General features: G+C 48.5%; 1 protein-coding gene across 1 annotated transcript; it reads right to left on the reverse strand.

Annotated features, from left to right (window-relative positions):
- Positions 1-6,584: 6,584 nt before the first annotated feature.
- On the reverse strand, positions 6,585-10,055 carry LOC116518690. The gene is made up of 5 exons (XM_032232205.1): positions 10,025-10,055; positions 9,714-9,759; positions 9,007-9,066; positions 7,516-8,028; positions 6,585-6,851 (listed from the first exon to the last, which is right to left on the reverse strand). Exons 1-5 carry the CDS (start codon positions 10,033-10,035, stop codon positions 6,585-6,587), a joined length of 897 nt encoding a protein of 298 aa, XP_032088096.1. The 5' UTR covers positions 10,036-10,055.
- Between the last annotated feature and the right edge of the window lie 107 nt (positions 10,056-10,162).

Raw genomic sequence — 10,162 nt, forward strand, 5'->3', positions numbered from 1 at the left:
TTCTTCACCCAACATCTGGAAGCATGTGACACCCCCCCTTTTTCTGTTCAGGAACTCAAGCCATGTGATCCTGTCCAGCATTAAACCATCTTTCCAAGCATCCTCCATGTTTCCAGTGTCTTTTCCCCCCCACTTGCAGCTGAACCCAGAAGGACGTTTCTTCCAACAGTATGAAGTCTTAGGGAATCTTAAGGAAGACTAATGCAATCTTGTTTATTTTTCCTCTGCCCCCCGTTCTTTCACCTTTCCCTTAAAACGTGCCAGAAGCCCAGCTGTTGCAAAGCACCCCTCCAAATACCGGAGGTATCTTTCACTTCGGCTACAACATTCCTCGCAAGCTAACAGAGCGCGCCTTAATCTATAATGGGAGCCTGCGGTTAAGCGCTGTAAAAATACTTGCTGCAAATCTGTTACAATCAGACAATGCTTATCTCTCGAGCTCCTTGGGGAGATTTTAAGAATAATCCCTTAGTGAGACATCGTGTTCCTATAAGAGGTGACACGGGACAGATATAACAAAGTTTTCAGGCCGCCCTGTAATCAGCTGCAGACCTCGGCCTCCCATTTCTTTTTTCTCAGTTGCTTTCTCTCTAAACAATAACATGCAATTATCTCTGATTTATGTTCCTGTCTTGACAACAGTTTGGTCCTTCCCTTTTTTTCTCCCTAGAATAGCATTTAAGCCACAAGGAAGAATGTCTATTTTTGATTCAAGTATTCCAATCTTCGCTGGACACACTGAAACAACTATCTGTGTATTCCAAACATTTGTACAGGTTAAAAGCAAATGTGGGGAAAGCCTCGAAGGAGACCCTCTGTAGGAAGTTATCACCCAGCCCTCTCCCAGAAAAAAATGAAATATCCTAGGAAATATTGAAAAGGCAGAATATTTCTCTGGATGTAAAAAGGAGAAACGTTTTAAAGAGAAGCTTCCTGCACCTTCCTGCCCATCCCCCTTTGTCAATGAGCCATTAAAGCCGGAGCTAGTCCACTTTACATAATAAAGAGTTCTCCCCTTCAGCTCCAGAGTGATGGGATTAAGGCATGATAATATTGGCCCTTTACCCAACTCACCACATGGTATCTGCGAACTCAACCAAACCTGGATTCAAACCTGGATTCAGCCTAAAGAGTTGCCCCTGCATGGCCCCGTGGGAGTCTGACAACCAATCAGAATACAAGCTCAAGATCAAAGGCCAGAGAGGGCATAAAACCAGGGACTCAGCTTCCCTTCCCTTCTTCTCCACCAACATTGAAGCATGTGATCACCTTTTCAGTTCAGGACTCAAGCCATGTGGTCCTGTCCACCATTAAAACCATCTTTCCAAGCAGCCTCCATGTCTCCAGTGTCTTTTTCCCTACTTGGAGCCAAACCCAGAAGGACATTTCTTCCAACACCTCCTTATGAACTTGAGCACTGCACCTTAAAAAGGTGGGGTGGGGGCGTAAAATGGGAAAAGGTGAAAAGAATTGCAGAGCAAAAGAGGCAATTTTTTTTTTATTTATTTAGTCAAGCGTGTATTAGCTAACAGATACAAGTATAAACAGAAATATGAACACAGGAAATGGGTTACGAATAAATGGGGACAGTAGGACAGGGATGGTAGGCACGCTGGTGCGATTATGCGCACCCCCTTTATGGACCTCTTAGGAATGGGGTGAGGTTAAAGTTTGGGGGTTTGGGGAAGAAACCACAGAGTCGAGTAGAGCATTCCAGGCGTTGACCACTCTGTTGCTGAAGTCGTATTTTTTGCAATCGAGTTAGGAGCGGTTGTCCTTGAGTTTGTATCTATTGTGTGCGCTTTTGTTGTGGTTGAAGCTGAAGTAGTCATTGACAGGTAGGATGTTGAAGCAGACAATTTTATGTACTGGATCAGACCGTAGGCGGCGTAGTTCTAGGTTTTTCCAAGCCCAAAATTTCAAGCCTGGTGGTATAAGGGATTCTATTGTGAGCAGAGGAGCGGAGGACTCTTCTCGTGAAATACCTCTGGACTTGCTCGATTGTATTAATGTCCAATGCGCCGTACGGGTTCCAGACAGATGAGCTGTATTCGAGAATTGGTCTAGCAAATTCTGCAGCCAAAGCTGAGCCTGTACTCTGTCTGGACCACCAACCTGGGAAGCTTGGAAAATGGGGGGGGGGGGCGGTCATGCCTTTGGCCCCCAACACTGAGGTTGTTCCCTTCTTTAGGGACTGGGGAACCTGAGCGTGGAGAGGGAGTGGGGAAGGAAACAAGGCAGGGAGCTGCTCTTCCCACTTGGGCATTCTTCCCCACCAACACCCTTGAGCAGCAGGCGGGAAGAGGGGATCCCTGTCGCCTTGCTCCGTCTTTGTTCCTGAGCCCCCTTTTTTAATACATCATCATCATCATCATTTAGTAAAGATTTAATCTTCAATAAATGGTAAAGACTTCACAGTCCAAGTCCTAACCAAGGACCTGTTAAGGTAACACCTGAGTAAGGTGAGGTTGTTGGTTTTTTTTTTGCAAAATCAGAATATTCAGGTCGAATAAATTCAAAATTTTCAGTATCCAGGCAGCCCTTTGGGGATGGTTCTACCTATTACTATTGGTACAACCACTGGTTTCTTCCTCCACAATTGCTCAACTTCCATTTGCAAATCACAATATATTGTTATCATGTTGTTATTATTCATTCAGCCATAAACCCACACACTGGACGGAAGGGACCTTATATTGTTGTTGTTGTTATTATTATTATTTACTTTATTCATTAAACATGAAACTCAGCCAACTGAACATTCAAAAATGTGTCACAAATACCATTGATTGGTGCTAATGGTTGACACGGGTTGCTGCCAGCATCCTAGGTATCAACCAAGTACCTTCTTAAAATATATGATGTTCCGAGTAGCACAGTTTTTTGCAATTCTGCTGGCGTTATTGCAGGAAGCTGCAATTTCAGTGTTTTGTAAAATCCTTGGGCGTGGTACCAAGCGCCCCGATGACAATGAGTATCACTGTGATATGCTTCATCCATAGCCGTGTATTATTATTTATTGGTTAATCTTTGGTGAGATTCACAGCCTTTGTGATTCACAGCTGGTTGGTAGCTCAACAGCTCGAGTCCTAACCAAGGACCTAGGAAATGTTAAGATAACGTCGGAGGATATTAGCTGTTCCAAGTAGGGTGGTTTTTTGTAGAGTCAAAATGTTCAAGTCAGGTAAACTTAGAATTTCCAAATAGCAAGGTAGCCCTTTGGGTATTGCTCCAAGGGCTCCAATTATAATTGGGACAACACACGATTTCTTTTTCCACAGTCGCTCAACTTCAATTTGCAAGTCCCGGTACTTTGTGATTTTTTCTTGGTGATGATGATGATGATGATTATTGCCAGAAGCCCTCCTCTCCCAGCCATCAAAAACCAGGACAGATGAAGGCAAAGGACGGTGTTCACACATGTTGTGAATGCCCCAACACTGGAAGTCTTTAAGAAGATGTTGGATAGCCATTTGTCTGAAACGGTATAGGGTTTCCTGCCTAAGCAGGGGGTTGGACTAGAAGACCTCCAAGGTTCCTTCCAACTCTGCTATTGTATTGTATGTCCGGAACTCGGACCGGGGAGTTGCTGCTTGGAAGGAGGGGCAAAAGCACTTCTCCCCCATTCAGCAGCCACCAGCTCGGCCAAAAAGAAAGAGGGTTGCAGCTTTTCTATGGAGCCACAAGTACAATGGGTTCAGATAACAAGGATAGGGGGTGATGGTGGGGGATTCAGGAGGATAAATTGTCCTTCCCCCCCACCCTATAAACACCAGGGAGCCAACTGCCCGTCTCTGCCTGTTTAAATCCACCCAGACCAATTGCAATTACAAATCATTTTTTAAAATAAACATTTTGGACAGTTGCTCGAGGTTCAAAAACCACGACTGACAGACCCCAAAGCACCAAGCTATTACATCTTCTAGCCCATATTTTGTTACTTCTAGTTGTAGGAAACTTCAGCAGGACCCAGGGTTGCAACCCACAAGAAGCCGAGGAGAAAGCAGAACCCACATTTCCATTCCTCCCTCCAGCCCCTCTCATAAAATAGGCATCCTGAAGCATTTGACATACACTGGACCATAAATCTTTTCCCCCCGCTTTCTTTCCATTTTTAGACAATTTATTTTGCTGCAGAGGGCTGCTATGCAAATGGTGCATTTTCCCCTCACACATATGTGCTAGTTGTTCCTGACTCTAGGGGGCGGTGCTTATCCCCATTTCAAAGCCAAAGAGCCAGCACTGCCCGAAGACATTCTCCGTGGTCACGTGGCCGACATGACTCAACGCCGAAGGCGCATGGAACGTTGTTACCTTCCCACCAAAGGTGGTTCCTATTTTTCTACTTGCATTTTTTACGTGCTTTCGAACTGCTAGGTTGGCAGAAGCTGGGGCAAGTCACAGGAGCTCTCTCCGTTATGCGGCATGAGGGATTTCGAACCGCCAAACGGCTGTGCTTTCTGATCGATAAGCTCAGCGACTTAGCCACTGCGTCCCTATCCTTTAAAAAAGTATCCTGCCAAGTATCCTGTGCAGGACTGTGCTTAGACTTGGCAAAAAAAACTTAGGGGGCTAGTGAGGAGAGTGACCCCTTCTTACCAAAGGCTTGCACATTGATTGCAAGGTCCAGTTTCTGGCTCAAGCACCAGAAGGGAAGAATCCGTTGCTCTTTCTCCCCACGTAATTGTAGGGTTGGGTCAGCAACAGTCCCTCCTAGCACATTCCTTTCTTTGGTGGGAAAGAGATATTGACTCTTGACCGAGCATGGATTGAAACACAGAGGCATTTCCTGACGGGATGCCGTGGTACCTAAACCTGTCTGATTTCCCTCGTTAAGTGGACAATCCAGAGGTTGCATAGCGAGCAGCCCCCGTGGACAGTCGCACAGAAAACAAGTGTGGGTCACATTGGGAAGAGAGGCAACAGCAGTGTGTGTGTGTGTGGTACAGCATGGAATTCCAAGTGTGGGTTAGCTCCACAATCCTTGGCAGGCATGCGCTGGATTTTATTTTTCCAGTCGAGGGGAATGAAAGTCTGCTAAAAGGAGCCACCATAGGGGTTTTGTAAATTAGGAACGGCTGTGAGGAGGAAGCGGCTACAGATACATTTTTCTCGGCGTCTCTCAGTGGCAGGGTTCTGCGGTCACCCGTTGGAACCGATGGGCTGGAGAAGATCTGGGTGGAATTTGCTGCCCCAGAAGATGTGGTGGTTGGCTCTGGCTTTAATTGCATCAGTGTGTCAAGGAGGGAGATAAATTTATGGAGGAGAAATGTTCCATGTCTTGAGGGATTTTGTACCAGTTTTTCATTAGGTTACCATAAAACGCTCCAAAACAGAAAATGATGCCGTGCAATGAAATCGACCAATAAAATCTAAAAGCCATAATCAGCAACTGTGAGGAAGACCAGCAATAAGTGGAATTAAGAAAGGCCTTAATTGTCCAATCTGCTGGTTCAGGAAGAATGAAGGAAGAGATGGCTTCTCTGCCAGGCAAGACTGCACCCAGGGCTGAACCCGAGCCAAGACCCAAGGGAGGAATGGGGAGAAGGAAAGCCCATTGCAGGCACTGCCTCAGCAGCCACCTTCTGGATTCCCTGCCCACGTTTTGAGGGTCAAAAAAGCATTGAGTGAGGAGCAGCAGGCCTGACAAACCCATGAGCTACTGCTCCGTTCAGAAAGCTGCCCGTTTACACGTGGACTGCTTTCTCTCCACCTTTCCAGGGTCATCGTGCAAGGCCTGCCTTGACTCACCTAAGGACATCCAGCCCAAGTGCCAAAAGAAGGCAAGCGGGACTTCAATGGCTGTTCAAAAGATGACGGGAATCAAGGGAGACCCACCCAAAGGTCTCCTGCTTGGGTGCAGGGGTTGGACTAGATGACCCACAAGCTCCGTTCCAACTCTGTTAATCTGTAAAGGATAGTGAGACTCTAGAAAGAGTGCAGAGAAGAGCAACCAGGATGATTAAGAAACTGGAGGCTAAAACATACGATGAACGGTTGCAGGAAGTGGGCCTGGCTAGTCTAGTGAAGAGAAGGATCAGGGGAGACAGATAGCAGCCTTCCAATATTTGAGGGGCTGCCACAGAGGATGGGGGTCAAACTATTTTCCAAGGCATCTAAAGGCCAGACAAGGAATAATTATATGGAAACTGAACAAGGAGAGATTCAACTTGGAAATAAGGAGGAATTTTCTGATAGAGCAATCAACCCATGGAATAGAAGTTGTGAGAGCTTCATCACTGAAAGCTTTCAAGAAGAGACTGGGCTGCTGTCAGAAATGGTGAAGGGTCTCCTGCTTGGGTGGGAGTTGGACTAGATGACCTACAAGGCCCCTTCCAACTGTGAATCTCTTAAATTCTGCAGCTGCCTTCCCAACTATCCAGAGGCTGGTGGTACAGGAGGAATTGGTTGGTGCAAGAGCACCCTCTGGTGGCAATCTCAGATATCGCAGCCAGCCTCAAAGGGGACAATGAAACGGTGCCTGGGTGCAAGATCAAGATCGTCGGGACCCGTACAGTGACCTGCCCTTTTGCGCTCGGTGAAAGAAGAGGGTGCTTCGGTTTTGCATGTGTGCACATTTTTATTCAACACTTGGTGACGATCAGCTTCAGCAAGATGCATCTCAGAAAGACCCCCGGTAACAGAAGTACAATTTTCACCCCTCTCCAGCTTGCAGGAGCCTTCCCCCAGAAAGGACTCTCAAAGACCTCCCTGCATTTCTGAAAGCCAAGTGGGCTTCTGGACACAGCTTGTTCCCCTGACCGGTGGCTCCAGGGACCCAGTGCATGCCTTTCAAGAGCCAAAAGAAGATCGGTGGACGAAGCAACAGCCACACCAGCTCTGGGCTTGGCCTGTGGGGAGAAAAACAACAGTGTTGCAAAATCTTCCTGGTCATTTTGCTTGATGGTGCCCATGGGGCAATTCCTTCGAAGGAGGTGATGACACCCAGGGGATTCTGCTAAGCTTTTGCGCACTTCCTGCACCATGTTCCAAAAAGGGTGATTCTTCACAGCACCCAGATTCCAACTCTCTTCCCAGAAATCAGCCGTGCCAAAGTGTCAGGAGCCTGGCTCTCGGGTTCTCTCAGACAGCCCACCCGGGAAAGCCGCCTCTCCCACACCCGTGTGCTACGAGAAAAGAGGCCCCCTCAATGAGTGATAAAGTGGAACAGGCTACATACAGGCCTGCTGGGGAAGATGTCGGGATCAAGGCAACTTAGAGACCTGTAGAAGCAAAAGACCTGGCCTCAGACAGCTGAGAAAAAGCAGCCTTGTCCCCCCTCTCCAGCACTGGCTGAAGGGGAAGCCTGAGATCATTGAGATCCCCCCCTGCCAGTTTAGCTTTATCTAATGCTGCAGCCGGGAAGCTAGAACAATTGTGGCCAAAGGAGTCCCCCTCCATCTCACATCTGGAGAGCAAGTAGTCCTCAAGCAGAGGTCCCCACCTCCAGCCACTGAACTGTGCTTCCAGCCAAGGACCGTTAAGTGGAGTTTAACCCTTCCATGCAGAGCTCACCTCTTCCTGCAGGCCACCCACTGCCTCCTGGGGCTGCCCCTGCAGAGCTTTTTCTGCCGCGGCTTCCGCTCCTTCGGCCTTTCCTGGCTGCTCGGTGTCCTGGCCACACAGGAATTTCTCACAATGCTGCGGCACCTCCTGCTCGAACTCCAAGGTTTCATTCACTACTTCCTCTCTGTCCAGCTGTGGACAGAGAGAGGATAACGTGGCCTCCAAAGCTACCCGGGCCTCGTGAGCTCCTTTTTCCAATTCAGCAGCGCTCCCGGCAGCCTCCCGACAGGCCACCTTCACCCTCTTCTCCAGGAAGGCAATTTCTGCCTTGAGCCGCTCCGCCAGCCCTTCCTTCTCCTGGATCTGGCTGGCAGCACGGATCATATCAGCTTGAAGGGAAGCCATGACTTCTTCCTGCTTGGCATTCAGCAGCTTTATCTGGGCTTCCAGCTCTGCCACCTTTTCCTGCTCTACCCTCAGCTGCTCATGTCGTTCCTCCCAGTCGGTACTCAAAGCTTTTACCTGGGCCAAAAAGATGGGGTATGTGCTCTTCAAAACCTGGCTGGGGTTCAAGTAGAACTGACGACACAATTTCTACCTGTGACCACTTCCACCTTCCCCTTGTTCTGCCTCCCCCATCTTGTACTTGGCAAGAACAGTAAACAGCTGTGGCAATTTCACAGCCCCCTCTGAGGAGGAGTTGCAAAACACCAGCCCTTTTAAGACATTATGGAGGGAGGAAAGGAGGGAGATTAAGAGAAAAGGAAGGAGGAGGGAAGGAGGAAGGGAAGGTATGTGAGAAGGAGGGGGGATCGAGGAAGGGAAAGGAGGGGGAAGGAAAGGAGGAAAGGAGAAAAGAAAGGAGGGAAGGCAGGGGAGAAGGAAGTAAGGGGGGGAGGGAAGAAAAGGGTAAATGAGGGAAGAGAAGAGGGAGGGAAGGAATAAGATACCTAACCTTTGATGTTTATAATGATTTGATAGTATGGGAATATCTCGAAATATAGTTGTATTGTTTTTTACAAGTTATGGATGTTGTATTTTCTTTTTACCAATAAAATCTTTTTTTAAAATTTAAAAAAAAAAGACATTATGGATGAGCTCTCAGAAGCTGATAGGCAGAAAGCAAAAGAAATGGTTAGAAAGACAACATGAAAAGTGAATGCCGGCAGAGGATTCGGAGGGAGTGAAACTGACCAGAGAGTAAAGAAACCAAGTTACAGCTGCATATTTTCTGTGCACTTATAAGAGAGTCAACTGCTGGGCTAACAGCCAATGAAAAGTCTAATTTTTGATAAATTTAACAGACATTTTTTCCCAACGTGAGAGTGGGGAGAACCCCCCCCCCAAATGTGGAGGGTGTAGAAAATGTGAAACGTTGTCCAAACTTTCAACACCGTTAGCAGCTTATCTCCTCTGGCAAGGAAACAAGATTCGTCCTCCCAAGAAACTCCTTCCCTCCAAGAGGAGGGAGCCGGAGAGAACAGCTGGCTCTGCACCCACCTTCATCTGAATGGTCTCCACTTGGGAGAAATCCTCTTCCATTTTTTTTTGCAAAGCCATCTGAGGAAGAAACAGAATTGAGCTGCAGGGCTCTCCTGAAGCAATGGGCCTGGGTTGGTTCTTTATTTTTTTTTGGGGGGGGGGGAGAAGACATGCTTTTCAAGGGGGGAAACCTTGGTTTGTGTGTGTGTGTGTGTGTGTGTGTGTGTGTCTCCTGCCCCAAACCCAGCTCCTCTACAGCAACCAGAGCATTCAAGGTGATTTTATTGCCTGAAAAGGCAGACAAGAGGCTGAGCGCTGGAGCTTCTCCTTACACTTCTTTATTGGTCCCCCACCTGCCAGAGACACACACCACAAACCACACTACACACGCAAACACAAAACACACCACACACAAACCATAACACACAAACCACAACACACCACAAACACAAACCACAACACACAAACCACACAACCACAACATACAACATGCCACACAACACACACACACACAAACAATATATAATACACAACACACACACACACACACATACAGAGGGAGAGAAAGAGGCCATGCATGGCCTGGTCACTGGGGCCCTCCCAGAGCTGCCAAGGGTGCTTGAAGCAGACCGTGGCCGGGCAGCGAGTGCGGCCTGAGCTGAGGGGAACCTTCGGCCGGCCATCACAGCCCCCTCAACAAACAACCCCCGGGCACAACCACTCACGAAGTTCTTCTCCAGGACCTCGACGGAGTGGATGGCATCGCCGCACCTGGGAAAAGAACCGCAAAACTCGCTTCTGGAGAAGGAGCAGCAGCAGCGCCCCTCCCCGTCTGGCTCCCAGGAGGCGGGCGAAGGAAAGTCGGGCTTCTTCGACGCCCCGCAAGCTTCGCTAGGCCTCAGCAAAGTGTGCCTCAGGGCCCGCCATGCCAGAGACCCTTTTTCCCGCCCGAACAGGGCAACCCCATTGGCTCCCGGGGGGTCAGGTGACCCTTCAGCAGGTTCCTAGAAGGGTTGCCGGGGACTAACTCACTCACTTTTCCGCCATGGAGACGCTCTAGGCTACGGAACTCGCACGTGGCCTCCCGGCGGCTATTTGAACCTTCCCTCTCATTTTCGGCCCCGCCTTGCTCAGGGCCCCGCCCTTTCGTTCCTTCCCCCGATTGGTGGGGATT

This window comes from Thamnophis elegans, chromosome 15, assembly GCF_009769535.1.
Source record: "Thamnophis elegans isolate rThaEle1 chromosome 15, rThaEle1.pri, whole genome shotgun sequence".
NCBI classification, from domain to species: Eukaryota; Metazoa; Chordata; class Lepidosauria; order Squamata; family Colubridae; genus Thamnophis; species Thamnophis elegans.

Bases quoted from the DNA above. Each gene is read 5' to 3' on its own strand.
- LOC116518690 (XM_032232205.1), bottom strand. The intron at 9,067-9,713 runs GTGAGTGGTTGT...TTTCTTCCTCAG, and splicing joins AGGTCCTGGAGAAGAACTTC to ATGGCTTTGCAAAAAAAAAT. The intron at 8,029-9,006 runs GTGGGTGCAGAG...TTTTTGGCCCAG, and splicing joins TGGAGACCATTCAGATGAAG to GTAAAAGCTTTGAGTACCGA.